This window comes from Chelon labrosus (assembly GCF_963514085.1).
Source record: "Chelon labrosus genome assembly, chromosome: 9".
In the NCBI taxonomy this organism is placed as follows: Eukaryota; Metazoa; Chordata; class Actinopteri; order Mugiliformes; family Mugilidae; genus Chelon; species Chelon labrosus.
The window spans coordinates 3,019,604-3,044,496 of record NC_140359.1 but is presented as its reverse complement, the minus strand read 5'-3'; the positions used below and the strand labels follow the sequence as shown (position 1 = coordinate 3,044,496).

Genomic DNA, 24,893 nt, shown 5'->3' with positions numbered 1-24,893 from the left:
ATGACCGTAACAACAAGATGGCGGACGATGGGGAGTTTCGGGTAAGCGTAAAGGAAAACACTGTTTGTGTCTTACTTCTGTCGACGTTACGACATGTAACAATTGCTTGCAGCGTATGCAACTAGTTGATATATGTCGTCATGGCCTGATAGGCTCGGAGGATACTGCTTGACAGAATGCCCATTATTACTCAGGTAGTTAACGGTTCAGTAGTTAGCCTTAATGCTAACAGTTTGTCATTAGCTTGTCGCCAATAGGTTTCTTGTAGCTCTTTGCAACTAGCTAAAAGCATAGCGCTGTGTTGTTGTTTATAATTCCGTTTAACGTTGTTACTGTGTTATTATCCAAGTGAATATATCTGGTGACACTCTAAAAGTATAATTAATCATTTTCTTTGTTACAATTCGATGGTAAAAACAAATAACACAGGGACTTACACTATTGGCAAAAAGTTAACAAACGGTTCCTACATATTGCAGTTTTCTGAAACGCTTTTCCGAGATTTTAGTAATAATCTATTGTTCTTATTGTCTGAATGGTACATTTTAATATGAACAAACATAACCTGCGTAGATTCGAGTAGAATTTGCTGTTACATGAGTAATTTATTGTTAAGAGAACCACATACATTGTTTTACGCTCTGTATGCAGATAAACACTGGCATCATTTGTTCAGCTGGATAGCTGATGTTTCTAATGGTTCACTACCCACTGCTGGATCAGAACCACAAGCAGCTATATGTATGTGTCTGTGCGTCATAACTTGGGAAGATTTGAACAAACTGTGAAGTCTCTCTGTCACTGACAACAAATGACTTCAAGTATTATTATGTATTTATATTATCTCCACTTATTTAAGAGACTACAACGTTTTTATACGCATAATAGCTTCACAGCTGAGCTGTTTGAAGCAGTGACAGAAAAATCTCTGGTAATAATGACGCCAGTGATTATTGAGGAAATACAAACTCAACTCCATGTGGCTCCAACAGTACTGCGTCAATAATTAACCACATGCCGATAAGTTTCTTTTAATGGCAGAATCATGCACAGTGTACTCATGTTCAATAGTTTCATTTGTTAAGTATAGTTTAGATTAATTTATTATTTAATTAGTTAAAAGCTACAAGGTCAGAATATTTGACAACGCTCTCATCACTAATGAACAGACGTCACTTATGGTGGGTTTTCTTTTTCTGATGATCATTTACAATAGTGGTTGCATGCGGATGTTTTTTCCTTTTTTCTGAATGAGTACACAAATCTCTGCATACACGACCCTGTTGAGTAGGTGGTGTTTATTGTGATTCAGGACTCATTGTGTACCAAAGGAATGAGGTTGAATGTGTCCTGGAACACCTCCAAATGTGGTCTGAGATCAGATTATTTATGACTATGACTTCAGTGCATCCTGGGTGCGACACCTGTACTGTAAGATGGACAACTGACAGATGTTAATGCAAGGTCTAAACTGGGCCTAGCGGAACAGAACCGCGGTTGGGACAAAACTCCACAGTGATGTAGATTAGCGTACTTGCTTGTAGGGTCTCATTTATTATTATTTAACAACCCATCAAAACTATAACCTACTACAGGGTTGACAAGACTTTTCATACTTGTGCCACCAACTCCGGACGTAATATTTGAAACTGACTGACTTCTCGCTGCACTGTTTAAGATACTCCCACACAGCTGATATCTTGTCTTCGCTTTAACAGCTAAGGTGAACTGAAGCGTCACAGCGTTATGAGGACTGTCATGTAATTAATCTGTGATGGTGTACACCGATCAGGCATAACATTATAACCACCTTCCTAATATTGTGTAGGTCTCCCTTGTGCCTCCAAAACAGTTGTGACTCCTCAGAGAATGGACATGGGCCTTCTGAGGGTGTCCTGTGGTGTCTGGCAACAGAATGTTGTTAGTGGGGGCCTTTGGGTCCTGAGGGTTGAGGGGAGGGGCCTCTGTGGATCATCCCACAGATACTTGATCAGTTTGAGATCTAGTGAATTTGGAGGCCAGGTCAACAGCATGTGCTGTTCTTCATGTTTTTTGAGTTGTTCCTAAACCGTGCTTGTGTGTGTACCTCTGCCATCAAGGAGTGTCATTGCTGTAGGGTGGGGGTCCTGGGTCTTGTCTGGCGGTTGTACATGTCTAAGTAACATCCACATGAATGCCAGGTCCAAAAGTTTCCCAGCAGAACATTGTATTGTCACAAGATGGTCGATGTTGCTTACTTCACCTGTCAGTGGATTTAATGTTGTGACTGATCGGTGTATACGACATTTAAAAAAAAAAAAAAAAAAAAACAACATTGAAAATTAAATTGCACTTGTCTATGATTTGTTTGTAACTGTTCATTGATTGGTAACTATAATGAAGACAGACATCTTTGTTAACAGGAGCCAGTCCTGTAACACTGACTTCAGCCCATTGACTGGTGAATCAGCCGTGTGGCACCACGACGAAAACAGCATGAACCTCCAGCAGCCAGCCCCTCTGATCCCCCCCGTCCACCCAGATGTGCAGATGAAGCCACTGCCCTTCTATGATGTGCTCGACATTCTAATCAAGCCTTCAAGTCTAGGTCTGTAGTGTTTCCTGTCTCTTTTGGTTTTAAAAAAATGAAAATCATCATTGGACTGTTTTTTTTAAATACACTGCTGAAAATATAACATAAAATATCACAGATTTTCTCAAATTATTTTAAAGGTGTTCATACAACCAGCCAAAATCAGATGCCTCAAATCTACCTGTCTTGCAGTGTCCCTTAAACTCAACAGTAAAGGGACCGGTGTGTAGGACTGAGTGACTTGTAGTGGTGAGGTTCCAGATGGCAACCAACTGAAGCCCCTCTCATTCCAAGCATGCAGGAGATTAAACTTGTGAGACTAATACAGTTACACAGAGAAGTTGTCCGTGGCAGTTTTTTGGCAGTCTTTCATGGGCTAACTTCGATGTACTGAGTAATGTAGTTGACATGTCGCATGTAAAAGCCACACACTTCATAGAAAACAGACTGGTTGAACCTCTGTGGTCCAGCCACACTTAAACTTGAGGGCTGGCAAGATGGATTCCTACATGGTTTTGTACTGTTTCAATCTTAGTAGGGATATCCTGAACTAAATCTCACTTCATGACTATTCTAACGCTCAGTTCATGTTGAAACAGCATCAGAAAGGTGGTAATTCAACTGAATGATCACTGGAGGATGTCGTTTGTCATGCTGTTAAACTGAAATGAGTTAAACACAACACAAGTGTTTCAGCTGTTTAGCCTATCCCAAGCAATTCACCATCACACTCCTAACGTGTGTGAAAAAGTGGAACACTTGATAACAGCCATTATTTGCGTTTCAGGAGCAAGTACTGCACAGAGGTACCACCAAGAAAAATATTTTATTTTTGCCTTGACACCACAGCAAGTTCGAGAAGTATGCATATCCAGGTAGGTCTGTTATTGGTTCATTTACTTTACATTCACTGACGAGAACATGCCACCAAAGTGCAAAACAAACTTGTTTGTTTACAGGGACTTTCTACCGGGTGGCAGAAGGGACTATATGGTTCAAATTCAACTGAGGTATGCATTTTCTGATGTTTTCGACCTGTATATACTAACATGTGCAACTAATTTTGATCACTCGTAGTGTGAACGCAGCAGAGTGAAATCAAAACACCTTTTCTCTCTTCATATCATACCTGACTGACTCAGTGATGTTGAGATCAGGGCTCTGTACACCAAACACCAGCCACCCAAAACAACAAGCCTAAACCAGGGCAACTGGACTTTTAGGGTTTCTGAAGATGTTTAATCAAGGTAGCTTCTTTTTCTTGTTCTAAAGGACTTGTGGGTAGTTGGGGTTTAAATAGCAATATGTGTAGCTTACTACTCATGGAGGAAGGAAAACTGGATCCAAAAGTAGGACTGCAACAAAGGATTATTTTTACAATCAATTTATCTGGTGATTATTTAATGTATTGACTATTTTGTGAGTAGTCCTTTTAGTCCTACTAAAACACAACTTTTCCTAATAAATGTTATTCAGATGTATTGATGACATATATAAACATAATGTCTGAATGAAACTTAGGGTTTTACCAAATGATATTTACCAAAACTTCAGATTTATTGAGTTTTAATTGAGAAAAGCCACTTGGAAGAAAACCTGCAAGCCCAGTTGCCTATGCTTCTGCTTGTTTTTAGACCATGACCTAGATAACTTAGAACCATCGCAGACATATTACCATAGTAAATAATATGTCTATATAAAGCAACAACAAAGAACCTGGTTTGGTGCTATTTGCAAAACGAATTAAATCTAATGTGTGATATATTCTGTTGACACATTAGAAGAAAAATGATTTTGTGAAACATCTAAAGTACTTATACATTTGCACAGTGCTGTATATTTAGTCTCACAAATGTTTCTTTGTGTTGTCAGGTTCTGCTTGTCAGAAACGAGTTGCCCTCAAGAGGATAATTACCCCAACAGTCTTTGTATAAAGGTCAACGGGAAACTTTTTCCTTTGCCAGTAAGTGCTTGTTTTACGCCAGAACTATCAAGTACAAAACAAGTTTAACTGAAATGTTCTACCATGAAGACCCTACCCTAAGTATCTTATTCTTATCTTATTCCTCTAGGGTTATGCACCACCACCAAAAAATGGTGTTGAACAGAAGAGACCAGGAAGACCTCTAAACATTACCTCCCTCGTCAGACTCTCATCTGCAGTACCCAATCAGATTTCAGTGACATGGGCACCAGAAATTGGAAAAGTGAGGGAAAAAATGCGTAACACTCTTGAACTTTTCTTCCTTTCTTTCATGTATGAGAGATGAAGTCTGGAGACGGTAACAGTTAAGATTGTTTGATAAATTTTCCTTACTGTTGTTTTTTTCAGACCTATTCCATGTCTGTGTACCTGGTGAGGCAGCTGACATCACCGCTGCTCCTGCAGAGGCTGAGGATGAAGGGCATCAGAAACCCAGACCACTCCAGAGCACTAAGTAACTTTACATTAAAGCACTGTGACAACATTTCAAGGTTTCACTCCAGAGATTATGCAGCAGCAGTTTTCCCTTGATGTAATGATACTTGATTGGATCTTCACAAATTCAACATTTTTAACTAGGGATGTCCCGATCAAGTTTGCTTGCCCCCTAACTGATCCTGATCATTTAATAATGATCAGGATCATTACAGCCGTTGTGACTCCTGATCCAATCTTGGATAAATTAAATTTCCTCTTCTGGATATTCATAAAGTCTTCTCTTCCTTGTATTCAGTCCAATAAACAGAACTGTCAGAGTTAATGTAGTGTGGAGAGGGTAGCTCTCTACTACTCCAGAAATGTTCTGGTCATCCAATGCCATAACCTCCCTAACCCTCTCTGGAATATGTTTCTCAAATTACTGTGCCTAGATCAGCAATGTTCATAGTATTTTTTTATTGTAAATTCATGACAAAACAGCCAAATTATGTTGTCCATGATTCACTGGTAAAACTAATCAAAGCACACTGTTTATAGGCAGTTATACAATTATGGAAGCCAAGTTTCTTACATGCACATGCAAGACACCAGTGACATCACGCATCATAGTCATGCTAACTGCAGGACATTGATTTAAAGACAGTGGTCAGTGTATGACTGCTGATGTAATCCACTGGCTGGCATACTGTTTTTAATATTTTAAAAATGAATCTTTTCCTTCATTGTGAACTCATCTCTTATCCTTGTGTTTCAGTTAAAGAGAAGCTCACAGCAGATCCAGACAGTGAGATTGCTACGACGAGCCTTCGAGTGTCGCTTATGTGCCCGGTAAATGAAAAATCTTTATGTGATGATAGACAAATGCACATTGTCACATTTACTGTTGGGCTTTTTGAACCTTTATTTGATAAATTAAGAGTTTGGAATTAGGAGGGACAGTAGAGAAAGATCTAAGAATATAACCATCATCTTCTCCGGTGTTACAGAATTTGCTCACATGCTGAGCAGCTTAATAACTCTGCTATTGGGTCGGTACAATAACACAGAATCTAACTGCACAGAAATTAGTCACCACTGACCATACTGTTCTCCAAAATAACTAATATTTCACTTTTACTGGCTACTACCTATTTCGGCAACTTCACATTTCTGTTATAAAATAGGGTCAGAGCCCTGCAGAAAGCTCATCACTTGCTGTCACGTTACCAATCACCTCTCAGACCATAAACCTTTACCAGTTGAAATTTTACAAAGGAGGCTCTGATCAACAACAACAACAAATTCAACAAATTTGTAACTGACCAGTTTGTTTTGGCTGACGTCAGTTATGATTTGTCTTTCAGCTTGGTAAGATGCGACTGACGGTTCCGTGCAGGGCGGTGACGTGCTCCCATCTGCAGTGCTTTGACGCCGCCCTCTACCTGCAAATGAACGAGAAGAAACCAACATGGATTTGTCCTGTGTGTGACAAGAAGGCCACATATGAGAGCCTCATCATCGACGGGTGAGTCAGATCAATTCACAAAAACATGGCCTGACAGTTGATGCTTCTAAAAGAGTTGTGCATTCAGATATAAGCCGAATTTACACCTCGCTCCAAAATATATGTTATCTCCCCAAGTCAACACACACACACAGCAGCAAGCTGTTCATGTAGGTAGAGATCCATTCATAGAACTATCTGCAACAGAGGTTGACTGTGTTGTCGAGTGTCTTTGTAGGCCTAGCAACTCCAACATAGTGAGACATTGGTTCTCTAATGGATAAGTTCATTATAGTGTCACATATTTACAGTTATACTTCTCTATCATGCCCTGTGATAGACTGGCGACCTGTCCAGGGTGTACCCCGCCTCTCGTCCGATGACAGCTGGGATAGGCTCCAGCAGACCCCCGCGACCCTTAACAGGAATAAGCGGGTACAGAAGATGAATGAATGAATGAACTTCTCTATCATTTTAAAAGATGAGATTTATATTTTAAAATGTTCCTTCATTACTTGAATCAAATACCTTATACAGTGTCTCAACTTTTCCAAGTAGATGGAAATGTATGAATAGCACCACCAACCCATGTAATCTTGTCCGATAACAAAATACCTGTTATCTTAACTGACAGGAGAAGTAAGTACTTAGACGTGTAGCACCCACCTAGACCAGACCAGGCACCCTCACCCCATAGCAATGACACTCCTTGATGGCAGCAGCCATCCCCAGCAGGATGCAGCCTGTCACAGGCACACACACAAAAACGGTTTAGGAACAACTAAAGAAACATGAAGAACAGCACAAGGTGTTGACTTGGCCTCCAAATTCCCTAGATCCCAAACTGATCAAGTATCTGTGGGATGCACTGGAACAAGCTTGGCAATTTTAATGAATTAAATCAATTTATTGCTCAGTCTTATAATAAATATGTTTGAAATGTATCATTGCAGTTTAATCTGTTTGCAGAGTCCTTGCATACATACTAAAATTCTCATGAGATTTTGGCGTCTTAAACTGCTGGGGCCGTAAGAAATTTGATACAGGCATCTTGATCAGAGAAACCCGTCAGTCTGCTTGTGTGACCAATTAGTGTCCAATTTTTTGTATCAGTTATTTCAAAGTCCTTCTATCTTTGTTCAGTTTATTCTTAGAGATCCTGAATGACTGTTCAGATGTGGATGAGATCAAGTTCCAGGAGGATGGAACCTGGTGTCCCATGAGACCAAAGAAAGAGGCTGTCAAGGTCCCATCTCAGTCGGTGCCAAAAATTGAGAGTAAGTACATCATGTTGATAAGGTTTTAATTAATCGAGTTAGTAGACTCATGTATTTGTGTTTTCTGAGGTTTATGTCATGAGTAGAAGCTTGTCTGAGGGCTACTAGCAGGGTGACAGATTAAAAGCAGAGTCTCACAAACTCATTGTTGGTTTTGGTCTTTATCTTTATCTTTTAGCCTCCCCTCCATTGCGCCAGCCGTCTGTGGTCCCCCATCCTATTGAGCCTGGCTCAACTAAAAAGGCTGATGTGATTGATTTGACTCTGGAAAGCTCCTCCTCTGATGAAGATGAAGAGGACACAGACCCTCCACTGAAGAAGCGCTGTGTTTACATTTCCAAGAGTGAGGAGATGCATACAAAGGGGTGAGGTTTCCAAGCTTTTTGACCAACAGAGAGAGCCATTTCGGTTTTTATTTGCAAACAGGAAGGTTATCCAAAAAACAAAGCTGAAACAAAGGCAACTAGACTTGTAGAGTTTCTTGTATATGTTTCACCACTCTAGTTGCCCTTGTTTCAGCTTTGTTTTTTGGATATACCAAGACCTGGATGACTGAGCACATTCAAAAACATATGAAAATAGGTTGGTTTGGAACTTACAATATTAGTTTGCATTATCACCAGATACCAGTTGGATCAGAATAGGAATCAGGCCTATGCAGGTGCATAGGAAACCCATGAAAATCAATAATCAAATTGAGAGAAAGGTAAAGGTCACATTTAGTCACCTACCAACCTTCTCTGTGGTCATCATTCTTGGGATTCTACAAGACAGCTGGTTTTAAATGGTTCACAAACAAACTCTGCCAAACTAGACCGGTCCTCTGTTGGTCAGTGGTTTTATCATTTTAGTCACATTGGTATCCATCTAGTTACTGTCAGTATTCACACAATTGTATTTATTTCACACATTTGACTCTGAGTCTGACCTGTAAGCCTGCCCAAACTCTTTGATTGGCTGATCAGATCTTTGATGGAGTATAATCAGTTCCTAGCCTAAACTATTTTTGGAGGGGAAAAGTCAGGTTTTCAGGCTAACATTTGACAACCGGACACTAGAATAATTTAGAGTTTTCAACAGAGGTTGCACTAGACTTTGTCATTGTTTGTCATTTTGACTGACAGGGTCAATATATAATGCCACAGTTTTAAAAAAAAAAACAGTCAGTGATGGAAAATATTCAGTTAATGGGACCCCTGGTTTTCAATGTTTACTGAGACCTGGAGCAAGTTGTTTTAGAAATGTATGTGTGCAGCCATTAATGTTGTATCCCTTTACTGTACCCTCTCAGTGTGTTGAGCTACCAGCCCACTGTGCGTGTGCCAAACGTTCAGGCCCTGGATGCGTCGTATCTGACCTCTACACTGGCTGACTATGCAGTGCCCTTCCACCCATCCACGCTGGCCACCATCCCAACAGACATGCAGAGTGAGTCATCCACATAGAATTGCTCAAAGCATTGTCAAGGAGTTGGGACTCTTCATAATCTTTTTTCTTCTGCCTCTTCTGTATCTATAGGTCTGGATTTGTTTACCTTGATTCAAGCAGATCCTCAGGTATGTTTGTGGTGCCCTCCCAGCAGTTAAAAGCTGAACTGTCTGGGATTATTCTTTGTGCGTAGAAACACTGAACTTCCTAAACTTTAACTGAGTGAATCTAAAAACAAAAGAAAAAGAAAAAAAATTGTGTAGCTTGCTTGGGTTTGTATATTTGGATTTTCTTATAGATATAGAGTTCTAGTCAAATATTTGGACTCAATTTACAGGTTTTCTTTATTTTTACAAATCTCTCATTGAACCAGTGAAACATTAACTGAGGAAGGCCGTAAGGAATATAACTAATAGTAAATCACTTACTGGTGAGTGTGGTGTGGTGAGTCATATTGGTCCTTTCGTGAGATGAGATTGTTCCACGTGTGAGGGAGATCAGAAGCACATCAGCTCCAACTCTGAGAGCACCATCAGGAAATGAAAGCTGATTGGATTTACAAAGCATGACGACAAAAGCAAAGACATAAGATATGAAACTAATGGCAAAATATTGTGGAAATACCACAAATCTCTGGAACCAATGACATTAGTTTTAAGTAAAATTGTTTCTAAACTGAAATATCGCTGATAAATTGACATTGAATTGAATTAAATCAGAAAATTTGCTGCGGCACCCAGACCTACACGGTATAGATGTCTTAAAAAGCTTACGGTGCTTGTTCATATGAGAGACAGTGTCATGGCAGAGTCACCATTGAATTGTCACTCAAGGGCTCTGGCTTCGCTGATGAGGTTGTGTATAGAGGGAGGCATGAGTATACTGATAATGTTTCCATTTCAGTGTGTTGTAGAAGCTGTTGCTGAGTCTAGAGAAATGCCACACACTGACTAGAAGACGTTGTGTTGTAGCAGGTCACTCTCTAAAGGCTCCTGACCTTTCACAGGGGAATGATGTTCATCATCCTCACCTGAACTTGCTTTTCCTGCTCAGCATTACAGGCCTCAGATGTTCCTGGACAACCTGTCAAGCAGCATGCAGAGCGCAGCCTCAGCCAGCACTAGCTCCACCCTGGTCTCCTCCAGCAGCCACTATGACACCAGCAGCCATGGCGCCAGCTCCGTCCACGAGACCCGGGTCATCACAGGAGGAGGCAGCGGAGGCTCCAGAGCAGGGGCCGACAGCAGCATATCGGATATCATTTCACTAGACTGAGCCACAGCTCGCTGGACCGTCTCAGGCCTGTTTTTGTGGCCGTTTTTAGCGAATTGCTATGTGTACATGGAATTTTTACACAAAAGCCCCTAAATTGGTATACATGAGCACTTTGATGACCTGAACATTTTCACTATCCAGGCATGATTTTTTTTTTGGATTTGTAAACTGCAGCTTAGTTTGTCTTTCTGCTAACCTGCATTGGTAGGATGATAAATCCTTGATTGACCGAGGACAAGATGGCCTGAAGGCGTACAACAGTTTCTCAGCCGTGTCAGTGAAGTTCCATTTTTCTTGAGCTTTCGTCAGTTCAACATCTGTGAAATAGTCATGTTAATGTTAAAACATCATAATAACAAAAGGGAAGGTTTTAGCTTTGCTTTACTCCAGCTCTGTGGTAGCGTAAGGATAACACTCCATTTAGATTTCATTTTCCTGTTTCAGCCGATGCAGGAATAAAGAAATACCTCTCAACGCAATTGGATAGTCCTACAACCAATCAGGGCCATTTTGTTGTAAACAATTTCACTCCACAGAGCTCGGATTAAGTGTATGACAACATTTCTGTCCATCACCACATAAGTCCCGCCCAAACGATTTCATTGGCCTGGCAGGTCTCTGCAGGAGTGTAATCATTTCCCAACGGAGAGACTCCAGACCGATTTCAGCCACAAAAGATTTGTATGGAAGTTGGTCTGCGGGAGGCTGGGAGAAATCACGAGTGGAATCAGAGGAACTGCAAACCACCTCACATTGCAGAGAATCATTTATTTCATCCTCATATGATTGCTCGCTGAATTACTCGTGTTTTTATAATTCGTCCTCATTAGATGACGATCTAACCTTACCTCCACAAGTCTAAACGCCTTTTATACTTTGGAAATATTTAGAACATCGGACTCTTCATTTATACCAATTTGTTTGCTTGCACATACACGTAAATCTCTCGTCGTTGACCTGAACTGCGTGCCTCATTAGAGCGAAACAGAGTCAGAATGAATGGAGAGCTCCACTAACTCACACTTCATCCTTGCAGATGAAGGAGTGGTTAGACGTAGGAAGCACCACTGTGGAAAAAGTCTGATGAACTGACTTTTTCACAGCGGAGGCCAACCGTCTCACACAACGTGGATGGTTGTTTCTGGCTGTTTTTTTGTTTGTTTGTTGTTTGTTTTTTTATTATTACTGTATCTCTTTTGTATCTGCCTATTTGGCCTGTCTTTTACACTACTCATAACATGGAGCCTCAGTAACCAGTGTTTTCCTCAGTTCTGCAGCGACACTGTTCAGTCAGTACTTCGACAACTTAGTTTGTTCCATGGCAGCTTTATCTCATTCCAGTGTAAAATGTTCATTTGTTCCACTGTCATTTAGTCCGAGCAATAATAATTGAACTGATGTTAGGTTAAATAAATTTGTAAGTGTAGATTTCAGCTAGTCCGTATCACTCTGCCACTCTGCTCTCCCAAACAGGATTCTTTTTTTCCACGATTCTGATCAGCTTATCATCTTATTGCCAAGAGATGTCCCTTCATCCTCCTCCCCGTGTCCCTCACCACCTTATCCCTTAAGCTCACCATGCTCCCCAAGCCCTCATCCCCACCCTCCATCCTTTCTGTGCAAGGGGATGCATTTGAATACTCAAAGTGGCAGACATACAAATACCCTAGCATGAACTAAAGTTCATCTTTCTATATCCTCATGCAAACAGGAAGTTTGTGGTTTGATAGGGCATCACATGCTGCCCCTGGCTAACTGTCTCCTCCACTTCCACTAGTGTTTGTTCGAAGCTCTGGTTAACCACATCCTGACTCCAGCTCTGCGCTCAAACCCTGACACGGCATGGATATCCACCTTTTCATCTTTCTCACAAAATTCAGCCAGAATGGAAGCGAACCGTTTCTTCTCTGACAAGTACGAGGTCCTTCAATATATTTTGATATGCTGTAAATGAAAGCGTTTATTTGTATCAGAGGTGTAAAGTTTCATGCTGCCAACAGTCTCATGTTCTTCTCTTCATTTGTTGGTTTTCTTTTTCTGAGCTGTGACTTTATGACATCAACGTAAAGAATGATAAACAGAGCTGCTACTGTATGGTGTTTCTTGTGGAAGCTCAACCTCAGGGACCTGCTCTCAGGTGGTCTGGGCTAGACGGTATGAGGGAATTAAAATAAAGACAGAAACTAAAAGTTAGATTCATTCCTAACAGTTTTAGCTCTGTGTATCGTTTTTTACTCAAACACTATGCTGATGAGGTTGGCTTTTATGTGTTAGTAGTGCAAGCCGGAAGCTCTGGCCATGGTTTTAATATTTCATTCAACACACAATTTAATATGAATATTTCAAAACTACTAAATGGTTGAAAAACTTAATTAATCTTGGTGAACCAGCCCTTAGGGAGTATAATTGGCATAATTCGTTTCAAAACGTTTCACCAAAACCTTTTTACAACTGCTCACACACAACAGAAACACATCAGTGAAGAGTGTTTGTAAGTCCTCATTTTGTGAAACCAATGATTAGATTTCTAACACTGTCTCGATTCATCTGCAGGCAGATGGTGGTGATGTGGATCTATAGGATTCTGTTTTCCTCTTTCTTTCCTCTTTCTTTGTACCTTCAGTACTCGAACCAGGTGGAGTCCATACTCTATCTGGGTTTTGTTTCACTTTTTAAACTATGTTAAAAGTTCTCCCTTTGGCTTGTCTCAGATTCTTCCCCTATCTGTAAACTTGTATCGTGGTACCATGTGTGGGTGTTTTTTATTATTAAAAGTTTTCGTTTTCTATTCAGCTCAGATTTGTTGAGTCTTGGAGACTTTGTGTTTGACTAAGTTTGTTCCTAGGAAATGAGGATCACTCATTCATCTCCTTATCCCTTCATCCCTTCTTCCTCCTCCCTTACCCACCCATAACCCAATTCTTCTCCACACCCCCACACCCTTTCTTTTCTTTTCAGGCACCACCTGAGTCTCCTCCACCAATGCCAAGAAGCCAGTATGAGCCTGACTAGCCAACCTCCACATCCATTTTCTCCCTTCACTTCCGTCACTATTCCCTCCTCTGCATCTCTGTCCAATCAGATCCTTTATTCGTCATTTTTGTGTGGTTCCCGGTGACCATGTTTGCATATACATTACTCTGACATTTGCATCCATGTGAAGGAGGTTCAGCTGAACTATTTCCTTCTTCTTCTCTTCCACACGAGGGCAGTGCTAGCTCAGCTACGCTGGCCGTAGCCAGCCGATACATTCTATTCAATAACGAAGATCCAAAACTCCCTGTTAACAGGAACAAACCTTGAGCAGCTTGTTTGGGGCGACTCATCTAGAGAGTTATGGACCATTGATTTCTTTACAGCAAGAACTCCCTTAATAGAAACAACACAAACTATTTTGGTAGGTAAATCAGCAAATTTTAAATGAGGACATGGTAAGCACTACAAAAACAAAGCTGAAACAAGGTCAACTGGACTGTAGGGCTTTCTTCAAGACGTTGTGTTCAAGTGGCTTCCTTAGTTCTAAAAGACAGTCATTTAGAACTGGAGACTTATGAAACGTCTTCAAGAAAACCCAACACGTCCACTTACCTTTGACCCACTAAATTTTTATTTTTGGGGGGCAGAACAGTTATCTCAGAATACTTGTGTGTTTATATCTGGAAACAGGACTGCAAAGAAAGTTCTTGACAGCTAGTCTCAAAACATAATATGGAATCTACACCTTTTTTTTTTCTTTCAACAGTTTAACTATGAACCTTTTGAATGGATGAACCGTATTATCATTATACACAGTGCAATGAAATTGTGTTTGGCTTTTCTCTTATCCTCAACAAAGGACACGAGGCAAGACGACCAGGTCAAATAATAAAAGTGGAATGAATAAGCCCTGATACAGAAGGGAATTTAATAACAACGGCATTTTTCCTAATGTAAAAATGACCATTAAAAAGCAGCAGCATGGTCATAGGAAATTGCAATGTTTAAGAAGCAGCATATCAAAAGTAGCAGCATGATGAAAAGAGTGGAAGTGGAGACATGATTGAACAGATGTGCTTTCAGTGCAGACCTTGTTTTTGTTGGCACGTGCTGTACATGTGTCAGTCCTTATTTCAGGATGCTTGTATCTATTTATTGTCCACACTGGAGCATCAAATAGATTCGGATGTTAAATTTGTTTCAAGTCAGCTGATCTGATGTCCATTGGTCAGATTTGGATGTAGTCAGCAAGAGCTGACACATGGACTGAATACGTCAGATCCAAATCCACATAATTTCCCAACTTCATGTCCTGTTAACCATTCCTGAAGAACCTGATTGAATTACTCTGTCAGACGATATGTTTACTGAATTCAATGTAAAGCCCCACACTGGTACTTCCATCAGCAAACTCTTCCAGTGAGATCTTATTTGGCTTCAAAAAGCCTAGGCCCCAGTTTGCCCACCACCCTCCCAAACCTGATTGTGACCTCTGTGACTTGGCTCCTCTTGAATTTGGGGCTCAAATCAGAGAAAAAACGTAACGCTAACATCCCCCACAGTGACCGCCTGTAAACCGGGGAACATTTTTAATGTTTGTGAAATGGTCAGGGGCCCACAAGGTCCAATTAATCATTGTACGCGAAACATGTCAGATGACAACCGGAGGGCGGAGGTGGAGGAAATAAGGAGAAAGAAAGCAGAGGCCAGCTTGGGAAATCAGGTTTGACTGTGAGACATGAACTCAGCGAAGGTTGAGTTGAAGTTAAGGTCGGTTCCTAAGTGTTTGTTTTCCTGCTCTCAAAAATATAAAAAAAAAGGTAGATGTGATGACTGTCAGCAAGTATGATGAAACACTTTAAGCCCTTCATCATACTTGTGTACTTTTTCTCCTGTTGCCTTCTGCGCTGCATCCCACCACGATGGGATAAATTAAAGGATTATCTTAAAGGATTATTTTATATATAGATGTAGATATATACACAGATCAGGCATAACATTATGACCACCTTCCTAATATTGTGCAGGTCTCCTTTATGTCTCCAAAACAGTTGAGATTCATCAGAGAATGGGCATGGGCCTTCTGAGGGTGTCCTGTGGTGTCTGGCAACAGAATGTTGTTAGTGGGGGCCTTTGAGGGGAGGGGCCTCTGTGGATCATCCCACAGATACTTGATCAGTTTGGGATCTAGTGAATTTGGAGGCCAGGTCAACACCTTTTGCTGTTCTTCATGTTTCTTTAGTTGTTCCTAAAGCGTTTTTGTGTGTGTCTGTGTCAGGCTGCATCCTGCTGGGGATGGCTGCTGCCATCAAGGAGTGTCATTGCTATGGGGTGGGGGTGCCTGGTCTGGTCTAGGTGGGTGCTACATGTCTAAGTAACATCCACATGAATGCCAGGTCTAAAAGTTTCCCAGCAGAACATTGAATTGTCACAAGATGGTCAATGCTATTAACTTCTCCTCTCAGTGGTTTTAATGTTGTGGTTAATCGATGTATATATAAAAAAATGTACCTCTCACGCACTGTAGGTAGTCTTTGTTATCAGCGTCCAGGGGGCTTGAAGGTCCTGAACAGTATCTTAGTTCCTCGTTCATCTTTTAGCTCATGGTATTTCTCAACTTCTTCCTTCTTCCTGATGTCGCTACCACTCAGGATTACTAGATCTACTACTGTGCCTCTCTCCTCTGCTGCTTTTTAGCAGAAAATAATATGGTTCATTGAATATGGAGCATTCCAAACAGTTCTTTCGATTTGGTTGGATTTCTTTTCCCAAGCAGAATTCTTCTTATGACCTTTTTATTTCCTCTTTTGGTAGAAAAAAACTGTCCTTGCAAAGGCAAAGGTAAAGGTTGAAGGTCAAAACCGAGGAAGACAATAATTAGCAAGTGAACCTCTGCAACATTAGAGCGACTATAAAAAAAACATAAATATCTAAAAAATCCACTAACATGGAATAAATTCATGCACATTTTAAGATGACATTTTAATTTCTTAAATAATATATTTAATTAAATTATAATATATTGGATTTGTGGCAGGCATCATGCAGACTGCATCGTGAAATACATTCCAGTAATGACATGTGTCTGCTGTATATTTGATACCCAACTTTTCAACACAATGTTACTGTTACACAGTGTATACAGTATGAAGTAACTATAGGTTGATTAAAATAAGTCAATATTCATATTATTATTAGTCATATAAATATCAGTAACAACATAAATGATATCCTTTTCAAAATTAGAAAAGAGAGTCAGTGAAGAGTCTGCCAGTGACTGCAGAGCATGGATAAATCCACCAGGGGGCAGATGACAAGCATCTAATGGTATACAGCAGGTTTTTTTCAGTAGGTATTGATGATGAGGGAGGTGCAGGGGCCCCAGAAACTCATGGATCAAACATGATACACTTGGCATTAGAGGGTACCTCAAGGGGCAGTGACTAAGACCAGATAAATCCGATTTAATGCACACAAACACACATATTGTGGTCATTTTAGCCGAGGACACCTCCACTAAAAACCCTCATTTAACCTTTAACCATCTGATCTCACTTTTAACATCCAGCAAAAACCTAAAGAAGCCTCTTGAAGAAACGGAGGATGAGCCGAATACCCTTAATTTCAACAACAACAGAAAAGCCCTTCCACAGTTTTCACAAAGAAGTGGAAGACGCTGCCTGCATCCACTGGCAGACAGAGGCAAGATCCCAATTATTGGTGGAATGAGGCGGCAGCCGTTGCTCTCAGTGAGGCTTGTTAGGCGCGTCCGACGCTGGAAAAGTTCCTCCTCTGGGAGCTTTCCTCTCCCATCATCCGTCTGGGAGCCTTGTTAAGCTGTCAGCCTCCGTCCTATATGTGAACAGTTATGGATAAAACCAGTCGGATAACAACATGCTCAGCGCTTAAACCAGGTGGCTTGGTGGAACTGTTATTTCTCTAGTTTTTGTTTTTAACTTTTATATATGTTTTACATTTATTCAGATATGGGTAGCCTGATGTTCTGTGCTGGGATTGCATCGCCTGCACAGTTTGAAGCATGTTTGGGATGACACACACAACCAGAAGAAGTCTTTCAAAGAGGAATTGCTTAAATCTGATACATAGAAAATGGAAACTGTTAAGTTCCCTCTCTGACGTTACCACAGGTAAGTAGTTAGTCATTAACAGTCACGTAGGTTTCAGATGGCCAAACCCCAACTCCCCACCAGTCTGTTAGAACTGAAGACTTATTTCAGTCTTTCGAGAAAGTCCAATTGCCGTTATTTGTTTCACTTCTTTCTTTTTTTTTCCAAATATACCATGATTTGGATGAGCGAGAACCTTCACAGACATAATTAGGTTCCTTTAAATTAAACTAAAAATGACAATAAAGGTGGTTTTCCCTTGTAAGGAAAGTCTCACTCCCCTCTGAAGCCTGGAGCTTTGGATTCAGTAGATATTTCTCTGCGCTTTCAGCTCTAAGACTGAACTTTTTTGTTGCTCATACCTCACAGGTTAGAATGATCTTCTAACTGTAGTGAGGTTAATGTGCAGTGTGATGCATCAGAAGACACTTCTGACCACACCCAGCATCACTAGTGGCACAACCGAGCCGAAGCTTTCCACCAGAAGAGGTCAGTGAAACGCCTTTGCTGGCCCTCATCACCAGTCACTGTGTTAATTACCTCACCATGTCCATATTCATTCTGCCCCATGGCCCCACAAAACAAAGACTGCAGTTGTTAATCTGTCCGTTTGTTTTAGACTGCGTCTCAGCAACTACAGCATAGATCCAGTGGACAGGCAGGGAGACAGACAGAACGGACTTAAGAGGACTGTTTGTCCACTCTCACCGGGTCTCTCTTGTTTTTTGCAGCAGCAGCAACCATGACCAGGATCTGTCCCCATTTATTTGTCAGGCAAAGCAGACCCACAGCTGTGTTTGTGAGGCTGTCAGCAGTTTAGCTGCGGAGACATTCGCCAGTACCAAGCTCCAGCTGCCTCTTTGTGTGCTTTTAGCATATTTGCATATTAAATGTTCCATGTCCACCGGTCCACTGGACACACTGGCAGGTGCACTCAAGACGGAGGTTTTTGTTCAGGAGCCCTTCTCATCCCCAAACAATCTGCTGGTGTGGATTTGTAATGCAAAGCAGGAAATGAAATTTTAAATAGCCGCACTGTCAACATTTTGCAGGGTTTTGTTAGACTAACAGTGTCCAAATTATGATCTATTTGTTTGATAAATATGTGGCACATTTCCAGAAGGTTTTCAGACAATCGTCTCTGACAAGAGCTCTTATGGTTTTTTATAATTTTCTTTAATGCAGACGTTACATATCCATCCAGTCTTTTTATTCTGCTGTCACTGGAAGTGTAAAGATACTTGCCTCGATACAAAATAACCAAGGAGTTTTAAATAAGTCAGCCTTCATTAACAACAGTTAAGTATCTACCGTTACCAGACACTAGTCGTGCTAGTATCCGGTCATTAACGGACACCAGTCAAGCAAGTTCCTGATGGGCTACACCCACAAATTTAAATCTATTTAAACCTCAACTCCCCACCAGTCATTTAGAACTGAACAAGACTTGGATGGGTGGTGAAACGTCTTCAAGAAACTCATGTCCAGTTGCCTTTCTTTAAGGTTTTTGAATATAACCTTCATGCAGTTAATAAGATTGTTTAATTTAGTAAGTTGGGCACCATTCATTAATGACTTGCTAACATTTATATCTCCAGACTTGCTGTCTTGTTTAAAGCCGCAGATGCAGTCGTATTAATTAGTAGTTGACGTCTGAAAGCTCCTTTTCAAGTGCAGCCTAGTCATGTCATCAGCCAAACATCGATTAAAACTACACACACTGGAGTGTGTAAGGTGTTGATTTGCTTCACTGCAAATGGAAGTTTTAAAATGTTCTACTTACACCCACTTGCCAAAACATTAGGTACACGCTGTTAATTTATTTGCAACCTCTTACCTCTGTATATTGTGAACACTTGTGCAATATTGTTTCTCTTACTTTAAATGCATCTTACTTTATTCTTTATATATTTTTGTATTACTTTTATTCTATTGTATTTGCTCTGTTAACTAGCATCTGTCACTTTATGGGAGCAACAGCAACAAAACAATTTCCTTGAAGGATTAATAAAGTATTCTGATTCTGATTCTGATACACTAGTGAAAATAATTGCATTCTAGTTTAGAGTTCTTTTGAATCGTGTTGTACTGTTGATTTCTGTTGGTAGGCTATAATGATGGTTTATTGTCACCACATCACATTTATCTCCTTCAATACAATGTAGTTAATATGTATAAATAATAGTTGAAAAAGAGGTTTCCACTTCATTAGGTACACTAGTGAAAGCATTCTAATGTAACTTTTGATTTAAGTGTTGATGTTTTTTCATTTTGGAGGCTTAGAATGCATCTATTTTCACTAGTGTACCTAATAAACTGTCTCGTGAGTGTAGTTTTATTTTATCCTAAGGGCTTTGACACCCTCCCGGTGCAGTAAGTGTCAACTAAATAGCAGGAAATAAAAGCATATAGACTAAAGCATAGTCTGTTGTTCTGCAGCAGAACTAGAGTCCCACTGAATGGTGTTAAAAAGAAATAGATTAACAGATAGAAGTGTTGTACAAAAATTAAATTAAGAGAGAAAAGAGAAAAAAGTATATCCTCCAAAATGACCATCCAGTTTAATTACAACCTTTCTGTTACCATTTCAGCATTACCTGAATATTACACTAGTGTACCTAATGAACTGGAAAGGGTTTGTATGTGTTATTTGAGAAAAAACAAAAGACATCTAACTAGCATCTGGAGCTTTTGTATTATCTGCTAAGTACGCATTTGCACATTGTAACCTCCATTGATTCATGACACTCTTTTGCAGTGTATGCAGGAGAGGCACATTGTAAATCCAGACATTATACAGGAATTGTACAGAAACTGGTAATGGTTATGAGAAAATACCATCAAATGTTCAGTCTGTGTCATGTGTCAGAGCAAGATCAAGGGTGAGATTAAACCAGTGTTTTTTTCACATTTTGAAAAAATCCTATTGCTGAATGCGTCAAAGTTTGAATGTGAGTAAGCGCTAAAGGGGATTTAAAGACAAATGGTGACTCTGAATTCTAAAGCACTGTCAACGGCAGAAGCATTAGGTGAACCAAGGAGCTTCTTTTTGATTAAAGCCATTCTCTGCGTCACTTCTAATCACACAAAGCTGCCAGTAAACACTCCATTCACTGGTTACAGTGGTCAGTGTGCTATACAGCGTGACAACAGCGTGTGTTTAGGTTGCCTCTGATTGTCTGTCGTAACCTTCAGACTCCGCTGAATCGAAAGCATTCTCTTACCTTTTCATTGTCTTGTCGCCTCAATAAGACGTTCAAGATTTTTTCGTCTATATGTTCTGTAGTCTCGTGTCACCTGATCAACAAAAAGAAAGGCCGGACAAGTAACCTCTTCTCAAGTCTCTCTCTAAATGAATTTGCTTTTTAATGATTTCAGTTGCTCCTCTCCTCCGACAAGGGTGTCAACAAACATAACCCTACAGCTAATGTGGAAAAAGGCGTCTCTATTATGTCTGTCATTGTACGTCTTTGTACGACAGCACAAACCATTTGGATTTCATTATAGGTTGAGTTTCAACCAATATAGAGAAACAAATACCTCAGTCAGTCTGTCAGACTGGCTTCCGTATCCAGTCGTCCATATCGCCCTCCCTGACAGATGAGGTGATTTTATTCCCCCTATAGAGGATTCTCCTGCCCAGGTCAAAGGTCACCATCAGAATCAATATCCACTGAGAGAGAGAGATAAGCGAAGACTCAGTGTTTCTGATATTGATGACTTATTAGTAAAAAACAACATCACTTGTCAATTAGTTAACTAGCACATAGGCGGGAAATAAATCCATAGAAACTGCAACTATTATAACTAAGACAAAACAGTTTAAAGAGAAACTATTGCTATTAAAAATAAAATGACTGAATGTGGTATTCTTTTCTGTTTATGCTTGATTTAAAGACTTGGTAGTAAAACAAATTAAAGTTGCAGCACTGATTGATTAACTGTTTAAATTCCTGACAAATACAAACAAATTTCTTATGAAGCAGAACTAATAAAGCCTGGCGTAACCAAACTCAGAATACGAGTCTGGTAACACTCCATTACTGGGAGTGTATCAACCAGTACAGATTAGGGGTTGTACTACTTCAGATTTTTTAAAGTCTACCAATATTTGGTGAGCCTCACAGCAAGAAGGCTCTGGGTGTGAGTCCATCTGTGTGGAGTTGGCATGTTCTCCCTGTGTCTGCGTGGGTTCTCTCCAGGTACTCCAGCTTCATCCCACTGTCCAAAGACATGCTGGTTAGGTTCATTGGTGATTCTAAATTGGCCGTAGGTGTGCATGTGAGTGTGAATGCTTGTCTGTCTCTCTGTGTTAGCCCTGTGACAGACTGGAGACCTGTCCAGGGTGTACCCCGCCTCTCGCCTAATGACAGCTGAGATAGGCTCATCAATAGCCTACTCTGTGTACATATGTATAGCCTATATAAATCGTTACCGTCAGTAGTGTTTAATATTTCTCCACAGTGTGTCCTAACCCTAACCCTAGATCGAATAGAAAAAAAAATGTGGTATGTCTCTGAAGCCTTTTCCATGTATAGCAGCTAAAGGTCTAACAACATTAACAAGGAAGTCAAATGGCCTTGCTTTTATATAGCGCTTTTCTACCTATTGGTACTCAAAGCACTTTACAGTCACAGACACATCTACCCATTCGCTCACACAAGCACACACACATTCACACACCAGTGCCACGCACTGGGAGCAACTGGGGGTTCAGTGTCTTGCTCAAGGACGCATCAGCGTGTGGCACATTCGGGGATCAAACTGCTAACCCTCTGGTTCATGGACAACCCACTCTACCTACTGAGGCTCTGGGACGTTTGTCGAAGTTGTTAATTGACTGCTGTCTAGAGGATTTCCTGCTAGCGTTAGAGGATGCCATTTCAGATGAGTGTGCATTGCATTAAAGCGTCATGGCGCAGCTGTAAAGTCGACTAGTTGACTAGTCGGTACAACCCCTAGAACAGATAAATAAATACTTCTGTTCATACACAATTGGATAGTCCTACAACCAGAACCATTTGTTCAATTCAAATTCAATTGAACACCATGGTGCTCAGATGATGTGTATGACTACTCTTCTGTCCATCACCACATAAAGCCATTTGATTTTCCCTGCAGACACTTCCCTGCAGGCTGGCTTTCAGGCTATACCAGTGTTACTATAAAGTTAAGTTTCTCTTTTTAGTATCGATGGAAACCTTTAATTGTGATTAATTGCATGATTTCTACTAAATGCAAATTAATTATATAATTATTTTTTTATCTGTTGTAAATTAACCTTTAAGAGATATTTCTCAAGTTTTGAATAGGATGGTTAGGAGAACTCACTGTATCAACAACTCTTTCACATCGTTGTTCACATCGACGATAAATACATCAGGCAGGGCTTTGAAGATGAACTTGTGTTTCTTTTATCCATTTCTGCTCAAGGCGTTTTGTTTCTTATAGAACCCCAGACATGACAGCTACGTTGCTTCCTGATTTCCCAAACTAAGGATCAGGCACATGTACAAAAAAAATATGAAGCAACAAAAGGAATTTACGTTAAGGCCTCATTATCGCCTTGACTTTGACAGATCTACTTTCTAAACAAGAAACCTTCACAGTTGTTCCTTCTCACACATGGAAGCTAGCCAGTACAATCTCAGCTGAAACAGGAATGGAAACAGGATTGTCTGTCCATCGCTGCCCTCATGTTGCTTTTATACACAATATTTTGCATTTGTTAGCACCAACTAAAAAGGTTGGGAAGAGATTCTGGAGCTAAGGAAGTAAGAGAACAAGCAAAGTTCCCCAGCCTCGAGCCTTTGCACTAAGCTAGGCTAAGACATATGTCAGGATGTGTGCATCTGCAGGTGTGTGCAGTACTTTGCTAATTGGTATTGACGTAGCCGCATCCAGTCGTCCAGATCACCCCCGCAAATCCCTCCCTGACAGACGAGGTGATTTTATACAGCGGGGATTCTCCTGCTCAGGTCAAAGGTCGCCATCAGGTTCAATATCCACTGAGAGAGAGATAAACGGAAACTCTGTGTTTCTGATATTGATGGCTTATTAGTGTAAAACAACATCAGTTGATGACACATTTTTACATATGAGGAGAAGCTGCATGGCACAAAAGCCCAAAATAAATCCCCACCAATTAATACAAAGTAAGACACAAGAATATAAAAATAAATTATTACTATTCAAAATAAAAACAGAATGACTTAAATTTATTGTTGTTCTGATTAGGCTTGCCTTAAATGATTGATTTGAAGGCCTGGTAGGAAAACTAATTGAACTGATGTATGCCAGGTGATTGGTTAACTGTTTTAATGTTGCCATTTCTAGAGGTTTACATGTTGTTTTATATATATATATCTTCTATATCTTTTTCCTATAATACGTCATTCCTGTGAATTTTTCCCAAGGGCCCCAGCAGACTCAAGCATTACATCTGATCTCAATGAGAAATGAGCAGGCTCTGTCATTTCTAGAGGTTTAGCTGCCATTTTATCTCTCCCACTGATAGTTGATGGGAGCAAAATGTTGGTGTTTTAAAACTCAAAAACATCCGAGGTCGGAATCATGTAGCAGAGCAGACATTTTGACGCGGCAAAGCAGGAAAAGCACAGGAAGAATTGCGCTGCCTTCTAATGGACCTTTTAGCCACCAAGGCCAATGGTTAGCATGCTATAGACCAGAACTTAATGTAGGAAATACAAAGGAGCAATCAAAAGTATGAAGTCCTTAGGAATATCAGTATTTTAAATATGGACTCTCCTTATGAAAAGCAGCATTTACTCGCCAAAGTGGGATGTAGTTGTCATTAATATGAATAGATGTGGCCCCTGCACCACTGCTCAGGAAAATTGGAGACCTGGCCCTGGTCGTGGATGGCTGCTCCATCTCCCCATCTACTGAGGTGCGCAACCTGGGTGTTATCCTGGACTCCACTCTCTCCTTCAGGTCTCACATTAACAGTGTCACCAAGTCTGCCTTCTACCACCTCAGAAGCATCTCACGACTCCGGCCCTCACTCACACATTCAGTAACTGAGACACTCATCCATGCCTTCATCACCGTCCGCCTGGACTACTGCAATGGTGTCCTGTCTGGACTGCCCACCAAGGCCCTTAGCAGACTCCAGTATGTTCAGAACTCAGCTGCCAGGGTTCTAACCCACACAAAGCCATGGCAGCATATCACTCCCGTTCTCCAACAGCTTCATTGGTTGCCAGTCAAGTCACGCATCGCCTACAAGATCCTCCTGCTCACCTACAAATCTCTCCATGGACTCTCACCACAATACCTCACTGATCTCCTCCACCCCTACACTCAGTCACGC

General features: G+C 40.6%; 1 protein-coding gene across 2 annotated transcripts; it reads left to right on the top strand.

Moving 5' to 3' along the window:
* Positions 1–13,910, top strand: pias2 (protein inhibitor of activated STAT, 2; the record flags this gene model as incomplete). 2 transcript variants are annotated; one of them, XR_014699246.1, is made up of 15 exons in its annotated part: positions 1–41; positions 2,403–2,587; positions 3,360–3,447; positions 3,532–3,582; positions 4,445–4,535; positions 4,645–4,779; positions 4,905–5,010; positions 5,749–5,822; positions 6,338–6,498; positions 7,621–7,754; positions 7,933–8,119; positions 9,046–9,182; positions 9,273–9,310; positions 10,236–12,371; positions 13,416–13,910. XR_014699246.1 is itself a non-coding variant. In XM_084552370.1 (14 exons), the coding sequence occupies 14 exons, from the start codon at positions 1–3 to the stop codon at positions 10,455–10,457; spliced, it is 1,650 nt and encodes a 549-aa protein (XP_084408496.1). In that variant the 3' UTR covers positions 10,458–13,254. The 2 variants fall into 2 exon arrangements, 1 of the variants encoding a protein (XP_084408496.1); XM_084552370.1 differs by lacking the exon at positions 13,416–13,910 and having other exon boundaries at positions 10,236–13,254.
* Positions 13,911–24,893: the final 10,983 nt, after the last annotated feature.